We start from the raw sequence: 20938 nt of genomic DNA, 5'->3' as shown, positions 1-20938 counted from the left end.
ACCTGACTCACTAATGTCCTTTAGGGAAGGAAACTGCCATCCTCGCCTGGTCTGGCCTACATGCAACTCCAGACCTACAGCAAATTGGCGGACTCTGAACTGCCCTCTGGGCAATTAGAAATGGGCAATAAATGCTGCCTCACCAGCAACACCCTTATTCTGTTAATGAATAAAGGAAAACTGCATTTTTTTCTCTTAGAAAACAATCATTAGTGTCTATTTTATACAACAAACAACAGATGCTGTGAAGCTGGCTTATGAAGTGAGTAGAAAGCAGTATCCTCATGGAAGTGTTTACACTTTAACACATTGTAAATGTTGTTGTTTGTGACATGAACTGATGGTAAACAGTCTCATTGAAGAGCCACATCACACTTTCCACAACCTTAAGACAATCTAAAATATATCAAAGAGTTTTTTTTTTAAATTCTGTGTACTTAATTCGACTGAACCCTTTTTTGTCACTTAGCAGCAGTCTATGGTTCAGAGTCATAGGGCGATACAGCAGGGAAACAGGCACCTTTGGTCCAACTCCCCCATGTCAACCAGGTACAATGAATTAATCTCATCCTATTTTCCAGCATTTGGCTCATATCCCTCTAAAGCTGTCCTTTTCCTATACCCATCCAGGTGCTTTTTAAATGCTGTTATTGTACTAGCCTCCACCACCTCCTCTGGCAGTTCACTTCATACACTCACCACCCTCTGTCCGTCAGGTCCCTTTTAGATCTTGCCCCTCTCACCCTAAGCCTATGCCCTCTAGTTTTGGGGACTGCTACCCTGGGAAAAAGATCTTGCCTATTCAGCCTATCCATGCCCCTCAGGATTTTATAAACCTCCATAATGGTCACCCCTCAGCCTCCGACGCGCCAGGGAAAAATAGCCCCTGCCTATTCTGCCTCTCCCTATAGCTCAAACCCCTCCAACCCTGGCAACATCCTTGTAAATTTTGTCTGCATCCTCTCAAGTTTAACACCGTCTTTCCCACAGCGGGGTCATGAAGTGGCTCACTCTGTTCCTACCAGCTGCTCCAGAGTTCAGACTGTAAGTAAGCCTGTTAGCCAGAGAGAAGATCCCCCACCTCATCACCAGTCTATGAAATCCCAAGCTTTCATTTCCCTTTATATACCTAATAGATTCCAATTCATCCTATTTTTCTCTCCATCTATTTCATTCTCAATCCTTAAACCTCACTGGTTAAAACAACAGATACCCTTGGGTCCTGTGTACTGAAGAATTTTGAGCTGCGGGGGTCGGGGGCAGAAAATTGTCACATCCTTGGGGCTCCCCTTTCCAACAAATCTAAATGTCTGTATGGTAGGAAGTCACCTATTTTGAATCAACCTGTTACGGCACACGTCTGATACAGGGGAGGCTTGAACCTAGGTCTTCAGGACCAGCGGTAAGGACACTATCACTGTACTACAAGCAGGGCACTGCACATTTCTTTCTTTGTAAAGCTGAACAAGGTAGAAAAGCAAATGACCAATTTTTCCAAACAAAAGACTGGACATCTATTTGATGGGCTAATTCCAACTTGCACTCGTCTGTGCACCGACAGTACAGAATCGTTCAATCACCAAAAACAGGTCAAACTGGAGTAGAATCAAGAAAAGAAGCTCTCCTTGAATCACGGGGAAAGCGGGGGGCATAATTAAGGTTACTTAAGCACAGACAGAATCCCACATAATCTGCTTTCTTTGGAGAAATTATAATTGTCTGATGTCAGTTTGGATCCAAGCCAAGATACCTTTCTTTTGTGGACAAAGGTTATTAAATATGCAGTCTCGCAGTTCTTCATCACAACAGCCTGCATGTTCCTTCTTTATTTTTCTTCAAATCAATCTGTTCGGAAGTGTGTCATCTCTGGAACAGGTAGGATTTGAGTGTTGGCCTCCTGGCACAGAGATATGGACACTTCGACTATGTCACAAGCACCCTTGTTACTCCTTTCTTAATTTAACCCATTTTTCAAACGAACCTGCTCAGAGACTTTATAACGTACCTCTGGAGAAGGCATCACTGATCCTAGGTCTCCTGGTCCAGAGGTAGGATTACAACTACCATACCACAAGACAGCCCCTATTCCTCCTATATATCTAACCAATCAATGAATTAACCAATTAACCTCAAGCACATACTTAACATCGTGCTTTATTAACACATTGCCCCCTTCGTTTTTAATAAAAATTATTAAAAATGTACAAAGAATCCTGACCAAAACTAATGAAAAATACACAAGGAGTTTGTACACATTATATAATTAGACATATAATACAACTGATCAGTAAGAAATTTATGAGATAACACAGTGTGAAGCTGGATGAACACCGCAGGCCAAGCAGCATCAGAGGAGCAGGAAAGTTGACGTTTCGGGTTGAAACCCTTCTTTGGAAAAATTCTTCTTTCTGGAGAAGGGTCTCAACCTGAAACGTCAGCCTTCCTGCTCCTCTGATGCCGCTCGGCCTGCTGTGATCATCCAGCTCTGCACCTTGTTATCTCAGATTCTCCAGCATCGGCAGTTCCTACTATCTCAGTAACAAAATTATATTTGTTTCATATTCCAGAAAGTACAATCACCTCCCATATTCCCCCTTCTTTCTGTGACCAAAAAAAAACATCTTATTGCAAGGTGATCCAACTAACAAGTGACTTTTTTCATTTTTGTTTCGAACGTGTCTCACCACCAGGCAATCAGCTTTGTGGATCTTCACTAATTCCTTGGAGTAAGCTCCTTTCTTTGCAAAACACTTTGAAAATTGGTGACTTGTATCAATCCACTTGATTTTGGAAATCTTTCCTTCTAATACTTCCTTAATAACAGCAAGGTCATTGCTCAAACTTTTCTCAGCAACACTTGTTCAGCACTTCTATCCAGAAGCCTTTATTGGATTGTTCCTTATGCAAGATTTCCTTTAAAATACTGGATAAATATACCACTATTGTTTCTACAAGCATTATTTCAATACAGGGGTACTGAGGACGAGTCACCAGACTCGAAACGTTAACTCTGTTTCCTCCTTCACAGATGCTGCCAGACCTGCTGAGCTTTTCCAGTAACTTCTGTTTTTGCTGGAGTAGAACATAGAACAGTACAGCACAGAACAGGCCCTTCAGCCCACGATGTTGTGCCGACCATTGATCCTCATGTATGCACCCTCAAATTTCTGTGACCATATGCATGTCCAGCAGTCTCTTAAATGACCCCAATGACCTTGCTTCCACAACTGCTGCTGGCAACGCATTCCATGCTCTCACAACTCTCTGTGTAAAAAACCCGCCTCTGACATCCCCTCTATACTTTCCTCCAACCAGCTTAAAACTATGACCCCTCGTGTTAGCCATTTCTGCCCTGGGAAATAGTCTCTGGCTATCAACTCTATCTATGCCTCTCATTATCTTGTATACCTCAATTAGGTCCCCTCTCCTCCTTCTTTTCTCCAATGAAAAAAGTCCGGCGCAGTCAACCTCTCTTCATAAGATAAGCCCTCCAGTCCAGGCAGCATCCTGGTAAACCTCCTCTGAACCCTCTCCAAAGCGTCCACATCTTTCCTATAATAGGGCGACCAGAACTGGACGCAGTATTCCAAGTGCGGTCTAACCAAAGTTTTATAGAGCTGCAACAAGATCTCACGCCTCTTAAACTCAATCCCCCTGTTAATGAAAGCCAAAACACCATATGCTTTCTTAACAACCCTGTCCACTTGTACTTTTAACTTTCAGCATTTTGAAGAAGGGTCACTGGACTCAAAATGCTAACTCTGTCTCTCTCTCTCTTTCCACAGGTGCTGCCAGTTTTTTCAACAATTTCAGATCTCCAGCATCTGTAGATCTTTGTTTTACTTTTAATTACTCTTTTTGGCTTCTTGGCTTGACGGGCAAGGCTAATATCTATTATTCTTTCACAGCAAGTTTACATAAACCCAGCCATACCCAAATAAACAACCTGAAGATTGATATCGAAACATACAAAATAGCAGGAGTAGGCCATTGGGCCCATCAAGTCCACTCTGCCATTCAACATTATCCTGACAGATCCTCCATCTCCACACCATACTCTTGCTTTTTTACCCATTCCCTTTGGACCCTTTAGCCTCTAGACATCTGTTTTATTCACAGATCAGAGTATACCTACAGTGTGGAAACAGGCCCTTCGGTCCAACACGTCGAAACCACCCTCAGAGGATCCCATCCAGACCCATCCCTCATAACCTACGCATTTCTGAATACTATGGGTAATTTAGCATGACCAACCCACCTAACTTGCATATCTTTGGGCTGTGAAAGGAAACCAGAGCACCCAGAGGAAACCCATGCAGACACAGGGGGAACATGCAAACTGCACACAGATAGTCACCCAAGGGTGGATCGAATACAGGTCCCTGGGGCTGTGAGGCAGCAGTGCTAACCACTGAGCCACCACCCCAAACATGCCAAGGTCCTACTGAGATTCTTACATATTCTTGCATATATTCAGTGACATGGCCTTCCCAGCCCTCTGTGATAGAGAATTCCACAGAGTCACCACCCTCTGAGTCAAGATATCTCTCTCCATCTCAGTTTAAAATCCTCTACCCCTATCCTGAGGCCACGACCCCTTGTTCTGGCCTCCACAGCCAGAAGTAAAATCATCTCTGCGTCAAGTGTGTGCAGCACTGTCGAAATGTTATATATTTCAGTTAGATATCTTTCCATTGCACTAAACTTCTGTTAACGCAGACCCAGGCAGCCCAATCTCTCTTTCTGGGAGGAAGGCAAACCCGCCATCCCAGGAATCAGTCTAGTGAAACTTTGCTGCTCTTTGTTTGGTACAGAGACCAAAATTGCACACAGTACTGTGGTTGTGGTCTCATCAAGACCCTGCATAGCTGCAGTGAGACCTCCTTGTTCCTGTACTCAATCCTCTCGTAATGAAGTACCAACATACTATATACCTCCCTAAATGCTTGCTACATCCTCTAGCTTGCTTTCAATGTCCAGTATACAAGGACACCCAGGTCCCTTTATGCACCAACCTTATCCAGTTTATCACCAATTAAATAAAACACTGTCATTTTAACTTCTTCATGAAGCGGAATGCTTCAGATTCATCCACATTATACTGCAACTGCCACATATTTGGCCATTTACTCAAATGGTCTAAAATGCCCGGAAGCCTATTTATGTCCTTCTCGCTGCTCAAACATACACTTAGTTTTGTGCCATCACCAAACCTGAAAATGTTACACTTGATCTCATCATCCAAATCATTGATATACTGCAAATGCCAAATGGGGCAAGTACCGATCCCTGGAGTATCCACTTATCGCAATCTACTCCTATACTCTCCTTCCTGTCTGCTAACAAATTCACTGAAGCTTTTTCAGTTTTCAATCCTATTAATTTCTCCAGTATTATTTCTTTTCCTGGTACTAAATTCCTTCAAGGCTTCTTTCCCAAAAATCCCTTGCTTCCCTAGACATGTGAAGCCTTGATACAAATGACTAGCTTCACACTTTCTCGTCAGTCAAGGCTGGAAATTTGAGTGCGTGTTTTCCCAAATCTAATTTCCTTTCTGTTTTATTCTCTAGAAAGACTTCTTCAACAGTAGCATGTTACATCATAATACTCAGTTCCAAAATATCAAAACTGGCATTCGGTCTGTCCTGCACATACAGCCAGTTTAACTGTTCAATCAAACCTCTCAACTGGTCTGTTTCTTCCCCAGTTGCAAAATCATTTTTGTGTGACAAAATGGCCCTACTTACTGGGATGAGTAAAGCAAGACTATTGATACAAGGTCACTCCCAATTTAATCAGTTTAATGTCTAACTCTATATTCTTAATGATTCCTGAAGCCTGACTTTCAACTTAAATCCATTTTCTATTTTACTAGTCATCATTCTACACATCATTCAAATTCCCCACAGAAAAACATTGATGTGCATCATAAAGATGCCTGCCAGTTTCCCTCCTTGATACCAGTGGGACATTGTTGGCTCTCTTTTAAGGTGAATGCAACCCACTTCAAAGAAGATAGATCTGAAAAGCACCATATCCTCACTGCTTCACTCAATCCCCAATTATATTCTTTGGGTGGTTTCAAAAATACTCCACTTTGAAGATTTCCACCCTGCAAAAATATTTTGTTATCAATTTGACTTATATATGCAGGAGCATATAATCAATAAAGCTAAGAAGATCTTCAAGACACATTTCATACAACAAGGAAAATATACCTTAACATCTTGATCACTATGTTTGACTTTGAAACCCCAAGCCACTGGTCTGGTTCAGCCTTGTGCATCTGATCAGAGTGCACTTTTTCTGTACATACCGTTCTGTTTGGTAAACCTTGTTATCCTTTGCCTGGTATCTCAGTGTATATGACAAATTCTTCCCACCTTTTCAACCCTTTTGTTATTCTTTATGAACTTATCTTCTGATTTGTTTGTAGTGACTCAAATTTGTTTTGATCATTAGGGCTTCTACATCTCATGATATTCCCAATTTGTTTTTATCGAACTACAACTTTCTTAACTCGATCCAAATTACTAGTGTAAGATCTTCCTCTCCTATGATCAAATATTCTTTTTGCCATGTTCTCTTCTAGATCCACTTTCTGGTCTTCCATATCCTTACCTCATTTTGCCAATCCATGGATTCTACCATATTTAGCCAACGTTTGTATTAAGAAAGCTCATGGAACACCATCCTTTGTTACAAGAGGAATCACACATAACAGCAATGACAAATTATAGAGGAAATTAGTGAGATCACATCGAAATACCATGAACAGTTCTGGTCTCCTTACTTGAGGAAAGATATACATGGCAAGGAGACTATTGCGATTTATTAGGTTAATACCTGGAATGAGCAGGTAGGATTATGAAGAGAGGTTGGACAGACTGGGTTTGCTTTCAATGAAGCATGAGACAGATTTATTGAAGTTTGTAAGATCGAAAAGAGATAAGTTGGAAGGGGAGAAGATGTTTTGACTTGTGGGTGAGTCCAGAACTACAGGACCCTGTTTTAAAATTAAGGGCCAGCATTTTGGGACAGAGATGAGCATTTTTTTTTAAAACCTCTCAAAGGGTTATGAGACTTTTGAACACTGTGCTTCGGAGGGTGGTGGACGCAGGGGTCACTGAACATTGTGAAGACAGAGTTAGATATATTCTTGTTAGGCGAGGGAATCAATGTTTGTCAGGGAGAGGTAGGATTGTGGAATTTGAAACACAAACAATCAATAACAGTATCAGGCTCAGGGACAGAATGGCTTACATCTGTTCCTATTTCGTATTTTCCAGTGGCTGTCCATGTAACTGCGGTTTTCATCATTTCACAGGCCCCTTCTGGCATATAAGTTCCTTTGTGCAAACTTTCAGTGCATTGCCATCCCAAATCTAAAGCAGAAAGAACTTTCAAATTCCCAAAACCTATTGGCCCTTATTCTTTAAACAATCTGAGTAACAGATAAACCGATCCACTCCACACAATGTGGGTGTGTATCCACTTTCCAACATGATGCGAGTGAATGAGTCGGTATTAAAATGCTCACTACTGGGCTGTAGTTTCTTCTAACTAGCACAATTCCTTCTTTCTGATCATTATCACTGTCTTCCAGACCTCTCATGTCTTGCATAGTTCTGAAAACTTTGCTCTTCCATTTACGACAATTATTCCACAAAAGCGTTTCAAGTTGCATCCGAAATAACCGTTGAGCACAACTCAGGCTTTCCTTGTGTTCGTTTTCATATTCTTGTCCCCCAGATCCTCTTGCCAGGGGTCTCACCCAAGCCATGTACATGTGACTACAACTGCCCCCTTGTTCCCATGGCCAATCCTTGCCCTTAACATCTGTGAGTGGAGGCAGCAGAGAGGCCAAGACCCACGCACTCAAGTGACCTAACCTGCCAACACCGGCCCTCACAACCCACACCCCCAATCGTGACGGCCCTCCACCACCACACCCCCCCCCCCAGACTGACCCCTGTGCAGACAAAGGACAGTCCAGAACTGCCCCCCACTTCCCAGGAGATCAGAGACATAGTCCCCATGTGCAACACCATCCACAGGCAGACACTTGATCAAAGCCGGGATACCCTTGACAACCATGTTCAGCACCACCCGCCCCCACCCCGATCGCACCCTCTGTCAAGTTGGGCTGATAACAAGCAACAAACAGCATCATTTGAGAACTTGCCATTAGCTAGTAAGAATCTTACCACACTGCTTGAGAAAAGTAGACAAGAAACACAGTGGTGGCCTTCCTGGCAAGATCAGCCTTGCCCAATCCTACTACTCACCCCTCCAAAGCCCACACCATTGAAGTGTTGGTAAGATTCTAGCCTTAAATTCCGATCTTCACCTTTAGCCAACCGTCCTCTCCTAACATTGTCAATTCAGATCCAAGTCAGTAGGTGAAACAAAAACTCATCAGCTTTCTTTGTGGGTACAGTTTATTGACTACTCAGTCTTGCAACTCCTTCCATACACCATTCCCATCTGTTTCCCCTCTAAATCAATGAATTAATCAACTAACCCCAAATTCCTGCTTAAGTAATTGCTCATTACCCCCTGCGGACAGACCACAAATTTGGGAATTGTGTGCTGCAGTTAGCAGCTCCAGAAAGGTGTAATAAAATCCCTTAACAGCTATCTACACACCTCAAACGTAGAGTTTGAATTAATGCATTCATGTGAAATAAGCGGTTTCAGCCATTTTAGATGAGTGTGCTTTGTTAACAACTTTGTGTTATTCATGTTTTCGTTTTGCAAAATTAACTGCATGAAGTCTGCTGGCACTTCATTTTGGTAGAAGGGCGACAGTTCTCCCCCTCCACCACCCCACCTACCCCCCAGCCTGCTTACTGCTTCCTTGAAGAATTGATGCTTTCTGGGGTAAAAGTCTTCACATCCCAGCAATCTGACATTTCCGCGAGTCTTGACAACACCAACAGGCCTGACTGAGGGATGGACCTGGAAGTCAAGCTCAAGCCCACCTTCAATGCACTGCCACCCAAGCTGAACTGATTACTGGATAACCACAGGCAGTGACCATCCAGGTCTGAATGAAAGGGAGGGAATAATTTCTTCCCCGTTGTGGCACTCGAGCAATCAAACTCAAGTCGTCACAGACCAGTTAATACCTAGAATACATCCAGACTAAAACACTGTTTGCTTCAACCCAACAATCCAACCTAGCCTTGGAACAGCTGTGTCTCTTTTGCCCATGTAAATATCTTTTTTTTTATTATTGCCAGCTCTCCTCTTTGAAAGCACATACTAACTGAGTGGCAATTTGAGTTGCCTTGGGAAAACACTTGAGTCCGTCCCAAATTCAGTTCACATCGAGCCTCTATTGTCTGCAGAGAGGGAGGGGATTTTCATTCTGAGGTCAAATCAAGCCTCAATCTCAGAGGTGATGGGAGAATGTTCTACCCCGAGCGTCACCCAGTCTCTCTCTATTTATGCTGCTTGATAAAAGACTTTTGTGATGTAACATCTTTCTCACTGGCTGTCCAGCCATTGGAGCCACTGTTGGAATAGCACTTCAAGCTTATCATGCTGAGATATGACAGTACTAAAGAATGAAGCAACTCTACTTTGTGCACAGGCTCAATACTGAGCTTTGTTAGAGAGGGTGAGGTTTGAAGTGGTAGACGTGAAACTTCGAGATCCCCTGCCTGGTTATGACAAAGCAGCTCAATCTATTCAAGTGCTGTCGGCTTTTTTCTAAAACTTTTAACATAACCACAAACCATTGCGGCTGGCAGATAAAACAAAATTTTCATAATGGATCAAAAACGTATGACAGAACAGACTGTCCAGAAGTGCCACCATTCGTAATTTACATCAAATTTTGCCTCGAATTAAAGCATCATTTCTCTCTGAAGGAAACTTGTCCCTGTGCTAATATTGCACATACATATGTATGCTTGTACTCACATAGATATGCTACACAAGCGCGCGCGCACACACGCACACACACACACACACACACACACACACACACACATGCACGCACTCTCACACATGCATGCGCTCACACACACACACACGCACGCACACACACACACACACGTAGTGATGATTGTCATAGCAACAAGTCCAGTAAAAGACTAAGCAACGTTGGAAATTCTGAAATTGATCCCACTGGTAAAATAAAACCTTAGACACTGGTTTTGTTTCAGTGAGCTAGTCTGTGATCATTCTTTAAGGCTCCTGCTCTTGTCAGTCATTCCCACGATAAGATTCTCAGGGACAAAAGTCTGAAAATGCAGCCCCTTTGCTTCAGTGTTACTGAACACCGAAGTTCCCAATAATAATGGAGAGGCGAATCTATAAATTATCCTGGGCACTCTAATCTGCGCAAGCACTGTCAAATGTGTATTGTTGCATGCTTAGCTAACTTGGAACAAGTTGAGCACCACCTCTATGTTCTGCGACACCTCATCTCCCATTTCATGGCTTAGAACTGCCATGTCAACACTCAAACCTGGATGATTCAGTGAACTATCATTGGTTTTGAATGACCAGCTCTTATCCTGCATCCTTCTGGGGGACAATACAAAATGTTGCCTGCATTCCTCAATTTTGGCTGATATTCTGTCTGGCAGTATTTCCCAGATTATCCAAACGCTCAACGGGTGGTGGGTTTTCTCCAGATATCCGATGAAATGTCCCCTTCCTCCTTGGTCAGTTTCTTCTCCCTGACATCAGGATGCCATTGGCCATTGTCTCCCCATGCACGATGTATGCTTCTGCATCACAACCCAGCAATTATGGGTCATATTACCAAATTTCACCAGGTTGTAAGACTACAGTGTGCCTCGCAACTAAACAAATCTCATTTTTACCTACCATCCACAAACACACTCATTCATACGGAAGCATTCACACATACTCAGGCACTCTGTCAGGATGGGACCTTTTCTTTTCATTCATGCCTTTCTGTAGCCTAGAAGCGGTTACACAATTATCACAGATCAGATTCTGAACATTGGGTTATCCAGGCCTGTACGTTCCGGCCACTCGCTGCCTCTGCTAACTCCTTGTCAAGGTGGCTGACCAGGGCATTCCTCTGACATAGTGGGCAATGCTTAACAGTAGGTAAGTGGAAAGACTGAAGCTGTTTGACAACTAGCCATTATGCCATAAAGTGCAGCAATGATGTACAAACCAACAGAGACAAGATGAGCTGGTTAACCATTATCTTTCCAATATAATGGGCCACTCATGGAAGAGACTGCTTCAGCTTCGAATCAATGAAAACAAATGCAACTGTGCCAACATCCAGCAACTCACAACACTAGCACGTAATCTCCTGTCACCTGTGCTGTAATATCTCAGGATCGGTGCTGAGATACTTTTGTTTGTCATTCATACAAATGACTCTGATGAGAATGTAAGAGGTGTAGTTGGTCAGTTTGCAGGTGACATCAAATTTAGTGGTGTAGTGGATGATGAAAAAGGTTATCTAAGATTACAAGGAGATTTGATCACTTGGGTCAATAGGCTGGAGAAGTGGCAGACAGAGTTTAATTTGGGTAAATGTGAGGTATTGCATTTTGGTAAAATAAAGAGGGCCAGGACTTCTACATTTTATTGTAGAGCCTTGGGTAGTGTTGTAGAACAGACAGGCCTAGGTGCATAATGCTTTGAAGTTTGCATCACAGGTAAACAGGGTGGTTAAGAAGGTGCTTAGCACGCTTGCCTTCATTGTTCATATCTTAGAGTGCAGGAGTTGGGAAGATGTTGAGGTTATACAGGACATTGGTGAGTGCTCTTCTGGAATAGTGTGTACAGTTCTGATCACGCTGTTATAGGAAGGATATTATTAAATTGGAGAGGGTCAGAAAAGATTTGTCAAGATGTTACTGAGAATGGAGAGTCTAAGATATAAAAATAAAAATATATTTTTAAAAAGTGGGGCTTTTTTTTACTTGAGCGCAGGAGTTTGAGGGGTGACCATATTCAGGTTTATAAAATCAGGAGGGGCATGGATAAGGTGAATGACAACGGTCTTTTCCCCAGGCTGGGGGAGTTGAAAACTAAGGTGCGAGGAGAAAGATTTAAAAAAAGATCTGAGGGGGCCAACTGTTTTTTTAACAGAAAGTGGCTTGTGTGTGGAATGAACTGCCAGGGAAAGTGGTGGCTACAGGCACAGTTACAGTGTTTCAAAGACACTTGAATAAATTCAAGAATAGGAAAGGTTTGGAGGGGTATGGGCCAAGCGCGGGCAGGCTGGACTACTTTAGTTTGGGAACATAGTCGGCGTGGACTGTTGGGCCAAAGGGCCTGTTTCCATGCTATACGACTCTATGGCTCTTTCTCAAGTCCCATTCCAAGGCCTGTTTCCAAGAACTAGTACTCCTGTCCCTGTACCTCATGCTAGTTACTGAACTCCTGTCCACGTACCTCATACACGTTCCTCCTGCCTATTGAGAACTGGGGAATCACACAGTGGTGGGAATCTGTGTGCCTGCGAAGACAATTCTTCATCAGAAATGGGCAGGAAGTGCCAAGTGATAGGGATGGCAATGGCAAAAACACCATTCTCTTTCAGTACAGCACACCTCATTAAACCATTCCACTGCCTCATGTTGGTGTGGTGCAGGTTGAATATGGTCAGTTTTAATACAACGATACCACATCCCACCTTCAGCTGCCTTCAACAGGAAAAGACAGGGCAGACTCGGGGAAGTGCCTTTCCCGAGTCTTTACATCGCTCGTCGATGTTTTTGTACTCTCTAGCATCACCACAGACCAAGGGCCCAGGTGATACTGGTGTTATATGAGGCAGGTTGTTATTGTCATTAATGGAGACTGATGTTACGTGCAGCTTTGATGGTCTTATGTCTCGGTGAAGGATCTTATCTCACCGTTTGAGGTTTTTGCTCACTTGTCACTGAAGAGTTGCAGAAGTTCGAGTGTCAGTGACAAAGTGAGTCTCGAGGTCTTTTGGGCGAACGTGTCATATCTCTCGATGCCGAGGAATGTCATGAGGCGGTTATTCATTTCCGACCATTTGCCTCGTGCGCCCATCACGAAGCCAAAATAGCTGGGCACCGCGCCTCCTGTCAATTCCGTGATCTCGGCATTCAGGTGTTTATATTTTTCTACTTTTTCGTGCCATGCTGTTTCCAGTGCTTTATTGTCATTTTCGTACCGCACTGTGACATCTACGACCGCGATCTTCTTGTCTTTCTTAAATATGAGATCGGGTTTCCATAGGGAGCCGTGTTTGTCGAATAGTCTGGGCTCCACGTATGACGTCCAGCCGTACTTACTGACGTGTTTCTGCAACTGGTCAGTGATCTTGTTATGGTGTTTGATTCGATAAACTATTTTCACTCTTGAGAGATTCTAGAACTAGATGGCATAATCTGAGAATCATGGCCAGTCATAGAACATAGAACATTACAGCACAGTACAGACCCTACGGCCCTCGATGTTGTGCCGACCTGTCATACCGATCTCAAGCCCATCTAACCTACACTATTCCATGTACGTCCATATGCTTGTCCAATGACGACTTAAATGTACCTAAAGTTGGCGAATCTACTACCGTTTCCTTTCAGGAGAAGATTTCAGGAAGCACTTCCGCGCACAAAGGGTGGGAATTGTTTGGAACTCTCTGCCACAAACGGTAGCAGACAGCTGGATCAGTTGTTGGTTTTAAATCTGAGATAAGTCATTTTTAGTCAAGCAAAGGGATTGACTGAGGCAGGTTTATGAAGTTAGACCACAGTACAGCGGAACAGTCTTGAGAAGCTGCAGGGTGAATGGACCACTCCTGTTCCTATGTCCCCATGCTATTCAGTGTTTGAGCTGTAGTTTACATCTCTCACGGTGGGGGTGAAATCAAAGGTTTAACTTCTCTTAAGAAACAACAGCAATCCTAAATATCCTGACCCCCTTCGGAGAGAATTAGATGCGAATATGGAACAACCTCTTGAGGTTCTGACGAGGAACCAGAGCCGCCCCCAATGGGGCTGGATCCAGCTCCGGCTTTTCTTTTTTTTAAAAACAGACCACCTCCGCCTTTGTGAGGTAGGTTCGAGCCTCGGGCTGCACTCACCGGGTGGACGTTCCAGGAATGGGGCGGCCAATGTCCACCAGGACACACCAGCAGTACCCGGTCGACTGGTGGCACTGCACCGGTTTGTAGAGGCCTGCCCCGGCACACTCGGGAATGAAGATGCCATCTCGAGGGTACTGCCGGCTCTCCTCCAGAGCTGTCTGCCTCTCTTGGTCGCATGAAGGCTTTTCTATTTGGGAAGGAGCAGAGAGAGAAAAAAATACAAGCTTGTAAATTAGCTTTGATTTTTCTTACCATCCAACTACAACTAAGGTTTTCTTTCCAGCTGCCAGCCTTAATCTTATTTTAGTTCTGCTGGCCAAATAGTTTTTGCATCAGACTAAGTTCCTTTCTCCCCCTCCCCAAAGGTTACAACATTTTGCTGGCTACAAAATGTGAGGCTGGATGAACACAGCAGGCCAAGCAGCATCTCAGGAGCACAAAAGCTGACGTTTCGGGCCTAGACCCTTCATCAGAGAGGGGGATGGGGTGAGGGTTCTGGAATAAATAGGGAGAGAGGGGGAGGCGGACCGAAGATGGAGAGTAAAGAAGATAGGTGGAGAGAGTATAGGTGGGGAGGTAGGGAGGGGATAGGTCAGTCCAGGGAAGACGGACAGGTCAAGGAGGTGGGATGAGGTTAGTAGGTAGATGGGGGTGTGGCTTGGGGTGGGAGGAAGGGATGGGTGAGAGGAAAAACAGGTTAGGGAGGCAGAGACAGGTTGGACTGGTTTTGGGATGCATTGGGTGGAGGGGAAGAGCTGGGCTGGTTGTGTGGTGTAGTGGGGGGAGGGGACGAACTGGGCTGGTTTGTTGCGAACTGAGCGGAGGTGTTCTGCAAAGCGGTCTCCAAACCTACTGCACCTCGCAGTCGCAAACCATTTCCACTCCCCCTCCCATTCCTCAGACGACATGTCCATCATGGGCCTCCTGCAGTGCCACAATGATGCCACCCGAAGGTTGCAGGAACAGCAACTCATATTCCACCTGGGAACCCTGCAGCCTAATGGTATCAATGTGGACTTCACCAGTTTCAAAATCTCCCCTTCCCCAACTGCATCCCAAAACCAGCCCAGTTCGTCCCCTCCCCCCACTGCACCACACAACCAGCCCAGCTCTTCCCCTCCACCCACTGCATCCCGAAACCAGTCCAACCTGTCTCTGCCTCCCTAACCTGTCCTTCCTCTCACCCATCCCTTCCTCCCACCCCAAGCCGCACCCCCAGCTACCTACTAACCTCATCCCACCTCCTTGACCTGTCCGTCTTCCCTGGACTGACCTATCCCCTCCCTACCTCCCCACCTATACTCTCTCCACCTATCTTCTTTACTCTCCATCTTCTGTCCGCCTCCCCCTCTCTTCCTATTTATTCCAGTTCCCTCTCCCCATCCCCCTCTCTGATGAAGGGTCTAGGCCCGAAACGTCAGCTTTTGTGCTCCTGAGATGCTGCTTGGCCTGCTGTGTTCATCCAGCCTCACATGTTGTTGTCTTGGATTCTCCAGCATCTGCAGTTCCCATTATCTCTGATAACATTTTGCTGGCTGATGGGCAGAGCATTGGGTCTGAGAGAAGTGGGTCCGTTATTTCTCGTGTTGTTAAACAGACACAGTTCAGCGGGCTCCAACATTGGGTCCAATTGCAGGAAAAGAATGGCAGAAATATGAGCTCCCTCCCTCCAGCTGTACAGGGTGATTAGCTCAAGCTAACGGCACATCTTTATCGAAATGGGGCAATTCATTTCTTTCACCCAGAGTTAGGTTCGAAAATGCCACTGTGACATCCATTAGATGCAGTTTGAGGGGACATCATAGAAACATTTACGCCCAGATTCTCCACTGTTTGACTTCATTGTGCATGTTAAGATTTCGAGCACAAACCTGCCAGAAGTGCAAACCGATGATGTTAGCGTGTGCAATCAGGGCTTGAGGGGCCTGGGTGGAAGCAGGGCCCCAATCTATGCTTCTTCCTAATTAAGGGGAATAAAGCATAGAGAAACTAAAGGGGAAACAAGGCAAACGCAATGCCAAATCGCTGATAGTTGACAAATGCACATTCAAGACAATAGCAGCCATGAATTATAATGTTAAATGCAATGTCACAATATTCTGCAAGGTTCCAGGAGCTCTGATTAAACTTCCACTGTTTACAGCCCTCTCGTGAAAACAGAAGCCACATGAAGCACTCCTTTCACAGATAAAATATCCATTATAATAAAAAAAGCTGGAGGGCTTCCAAAGGGAGTGTTGTAAACTGGGAGGGGATCTATTTAATTACTAGTTTCTGATTAATTATGCGCTTTTAATTTGACAGGCAGGGGAACCACTCTGGGGGCCTCATTCACATTGTAATAATAGAACAAAAAGGAGCCAGAATTGGTGCAGTAACCCAATCTCCATTTGCACTTTGAACAACTGGGATCGTATCTTTCCAAAACAACAAAGCAACAAGGGCCTGCTCAGGACTGAACCAAGTCAGGCTGAATTCTTACTCGTTGTAGTCAGCTCATCTTACCAAACCTTTCACACCCACAGGCCAATGAATTAACACACTCACTCTTGGAGGAAAATGTAGATCCCAAGGTGTGCCTGGCAAAATCCTAAAGACTTTAAGCCGAGGTGAATAACCTGTTGGTCTTCTTCTGTTGGTTTCTTTTTCTGGAGGTAAAATGTTGGCTAGGGCGCCTGAGGAGCTCCCTTCCTGTACAATCATCCTTGCCTACCTGTGCAGACAGATTTGGCTCAGCGCAACAGAAAGCTTGTTGGGGTTAGCCCACAGCAACATGCTGGCTGGGGAGGTCGACAACACATGGAGCTGGAGTGATTAAAGCTAGGGTTAAGGTTGCCACTCATGAGTGAGCAAGTCATCAAGAGTCACTACATACTGACGCTCTACCTGGTGCTGCAAAGGATGATTCTGGCCTTGGCACCAAGCAACGTTCCAGTAGCTCCACTATCATCTGTCCACCGCAGAAATATTTGTAAAGGAAAACACTTTTGACCACAAGTCCATCAGGAAGCGGTCAGCGAGCGGCACCCTCGAGACCCTATGGGAAAAGGAGAAGGTGGATTCTGTTGGGTGGTTCCCTGAGCAGACTGTTGGAGGCACTTGGCAGGATGTTTCATCACCAGAACTTTCCAAAAAGCACCAAGACATAGCTTGGCTGGGGGTGGTACGATCCCGTCAGATCCCGGGGCCTGTCAGATCCTTCATGCAAGCCTGGTCTCTGTGCGCCCCTGCACGTTGCCCTAAAATCAGATATGCTGGTCTCACATCTCCTTCTGGAATGATACTTTACAAACGTGTGGCAAGAGATGCAGTGGTTTTTGTTGATGTTCGTCCCAAGCAGTTCAGTGACGCAGGCCTCTGGACTCTACAGTCTGTTCCCCAGGACTCACACTGAGACAAGTATCAACTGTGCCTGAAGGACCATCAACTCGGTGAGAGACACTCTTTGGTCTGCCAGAAACTTGTTGGTCTTCCAGAGCAAAGGGTGTTGCAAACTGACACACTCTAAGGCCCAAGGCTACATTCTGAGGGACGCAGTAAAGCTTGGGGCAGTCACCGCCAAGGTGCAATGGGGAAAGCCTTGAGTCTTTTCGCTGAAGTATAATGAGGGTTCATGCAGTTGTCAGACCCTCTTGGTGCCTGCATTAGTACAAAATGCCTTTGTTTATTGCAGCAATAGAGAAGATCTGAGAAATGTCAAAATTCAAACATCTTTGTTTGTTTTCTTTTTCTCTGCAAAGACTGTACAGAACAGATTGAGAATATTTGCATGCATTTAGAGTTGATTTTATGAATAAAGTATATTTTTTGAAATCATAACAGTCATTCCATGTGAGTGATGACTTGATGGGCACTCAGGAGAGGCTGAGAGAAGCAGGAAGGGGTAGCTATGGACCTCTTCAAGCCCAGCCTGGGCAATAGGAAGTACTAATGGTTTGCACTCGGCCCGGTGGTAAGCAATGGGAATGATTTCTCCCCACCTACACTTGGCAGGGATTGGGAGGAACAGGTCACGATTGTTGCACATGGATGGCGAGCTATGTCAGAATCAACATGAAGACCTGTGAGGGGTTGGGATTTAATTGTAAAAAAATTATTTCAGTTTGAAGCGTCCACAAGACAAGGCCCAGACTCTGAACTCAGTGATGACTGGGTAGTGGATCAAAATTGGGAAGCATCGTCTCAGCCATGAGCACAGTTAAACAAGACCGCTTGATGACAAGACCCATCAGGGAGATAATGGCCCAGTGGTATTGGCACCAAGCTATTAATTCAAAGACCCGGTAGTGATCTGGAGACCGATGTTCAAATCCCACCATGGCAAATGGTGGAATTTGGATCTAATTAAAAATCTGGGCTAAAGAATCTAATGATGACCATGGAAGTAGTGTCAATAAAACCCATCTGCCATTCTTACCTGGTCTGGCCTATAACTGCTTCTAGACCACCCTCTGAGCGATGAGGGATAGCAAGAAATGCTGGCCTAGCCAGTGATATCCACATACCATGGGCACCTAACTCCAAAGTGTGAACACTCAAGTGCCAGGGAATATTTTGGAACAAGCAAAAAATTCTATAACATGTAACTATTAGGGGCGGCACGATGGCTCAGTGGTTAGCACTGCAGCCTCACAGCAACAGGGACCCGGGTTCGATTCCAGCCTCGGGTGACTGTGCGGAGTTTGCACATTCTCCCCGTGTCTGTGTGGGTTTCCTCCGGGTGCTCCGGTTTCCTCCCACAGTCCAAAGATGTGCAGGCTAGGTGGATTGGCCGTGCTAAAATTGCCCGTAGTGTTCAGGTGTGTGGGATATAGGGGAATGGGTCTGGTGGGATGCTTCAAGGGGCGTTGTGGACTAATCTAACTCATTAACATAAAGCACTCTGATTGGGAGACAGAAGAAGCTGGTAAAAGAAATTGGAGGAATTTCTGACATTAGACAGTCCAGAAAGTCTGTCCCTGTTATATGACACGCCGTTCAGGGTTCTTACTGTCTTTCACCAGCTTCACACTGAATCAAAGCTCCATTCTGCTGCCCCATTCCCTCTTAACCTGTTCAGTTGGTCTTGAAGTTCCATTGCATTACTGAGAGTAATGCAGGAGGATTCTCCCGATGTCCTGGCCTACATTTATTCCTCAATCACTGAATGTGTACAGATCAGCTCTCTGAAGGATCCATCTACCTAATGCCATTCCCCTACCTTCTCCCAATAACACTGAATATTCCTCCTTTTCAGATAATAGTCTAGTTCTTCCTTGGGAGCCTCGACTGAACCCCTCTTCAACGCACTTTACGGTAGCAAATTCCCAGACCCTAGCCATTTGCTACCTGAAAAGGGCTTGGTTTGTGTCTGGATTGCTTCTTCTCCCAATTACATTAGGCCCGAACCGTCTGCATTTGTGCTCCTAAGATGCTGCTCGGCCTGCTGGGTTCATCCAGATCCACACTTTGTTATCTCGGATTCTCCAGCATCTGCAGTTCCCATTATCTCTGATCACATTAAACTTGTGCCGTCTTACTCTCAATCCTTCTAACAATTGGAACAGGTTCTCCCTATATGCTCTGTCCAGATTTTAAACACCCATATTACAGCTCCTGTCAACCTTCTCCAAGGAAAAGAGTTCCCACTTTTCCAATAAATTTGCATAATTGAAGTTCCTTAATCCTGCAACTGTTCTCTTGAATATATTTTGCATGGTCTCTAATGCCGTCATAGCCTTCATGCAGTGTGGTTGCTCAGAACTGGATGCAGTACTCCAGTTGAGACTCAACTAGCGTTCTATAAAGGCTGAAAAGAACATAATTGCTTTTGTACTCTGGGCCTCTTTTCACTAAAACCTTTATTAACTGCTCAATATCATTCAATAACAAGACACGTACTCATTCACCTCATTGTTATCAATAGAGTTTTGCTGAGGGACAGTTACCACACAAAAGTGATCACAATCTAAAAGTAATGAGTTTTTGTCTGAGTACCGGAAAAATGCCACAACGCAAGTTAGCCTTTTCATACCAGTGCTCCCTGCTTTCCCCCATGGGAAACATGGGAAGTTTTAGGAAGCAGGTAGTGGGGGATTAAGGAATGGTGTATGACGCAGGGGGCACAAAGCAGGATGGCTAAACATAAGCAATCCAAATGTCCTATGTGATACCCAAAATCATCATACTCAGAATTATACAGTTGTATGCCACAGAAACATACCCTTCAGTCCAACTTGTCCATGATAACCAGACATCCTAAATTAATCTAATCCCATTTGCCAGCATTTGGCCTATGCTTCTCTAAACCCTTCCTGTTCATGAACCCATTGACTTGTCAACACCAAAACACTTTGACAACATTACATAGGATGTTCTGAAGGGATCATGTGACAAACTGCAGCACAGTGATACAGTTGAGTAGATCCTAGACTGAGAGGTATATGAAGTCCATTGTAAAAGCAATTTTCACTGGAGTTCCTGGGTCATGTAACAATTGTGTTTTTTGGGAAGACAATATCATGCTGGCGCTATGGATGATGAAAGGCAAAGGAGAATCCTTGACGAATATCTCAAACCATTCTCCTTGCGATATTATTAATATTTATTTTTACATTATGCTTATGCAGGGAATAATAATGCACAAACATCGTATACAATTTTCCTAAATTTTGTGATTTGAAGCAAGTTATTGCCATTGTAAAATGTTCATCGGTTGTTTGAAATTAATGGCCCGTATCTGCGCAAAATCAATCTTTCTCTTAATGTCCTTTCTTCACAGAGGGGAAAAAAATTGCAGGCTCAAGCAGATTGTGAGCAATTAAAGTTCTGTCATATTGGCAATAAATTTTAACTGGTATTTATAGATGGTTAACTATTTTTATGGCACAA

General features: G+C 44.4%; 1 protein-coding gene across 6 annotated transcripts in view; it reads right to left on the bottom strand.

The window, feature by feature from the left end:
- smoc1 (SPARC related modular calcium binding 1) overlaps positions 1 to 20938 on the bottom strand; it is a 226136-nt gene that overhangs the window by 107224 nt on the left and 97974 nt on the right. For all 6 annotated transcript variants that reach the window (XM_059649276.1, XM_059649277.1, XM_059649279.1 and 3 more), the window contains one exon: positions 14066 to 14255. In XM_059649276.1, coding sequence (XP_059505259.1) covers positions 14066 to 14255 — 190 coding nt within the window. The remainder of the gene's footprint in view (positions 1 to 14065; positions 14256 to 20938) is intronic.

This window comes from Stegostoma tigrinum, chromosome 10 (assembly GCF_030684315.1).
Source record: "Stegostoma tigrinum isolate sSteTig4 chromosome 10, sSteTig4.hap1, whole genome shotgun sequence".
In the NCBI taxonomy this organism is placed as follows: domain Eukaryota; kingdom Metazoa; phylum Chordata; class Chondrichthyes; order Orectolobiformes; family Stegostomatidae; genus Stegostoma; species Stegostoma tigrinum.
Note: the sequence above shows the minus strand (reverse complement) of the source record. Positions and strands in the feature narration are given on the sequence as shown.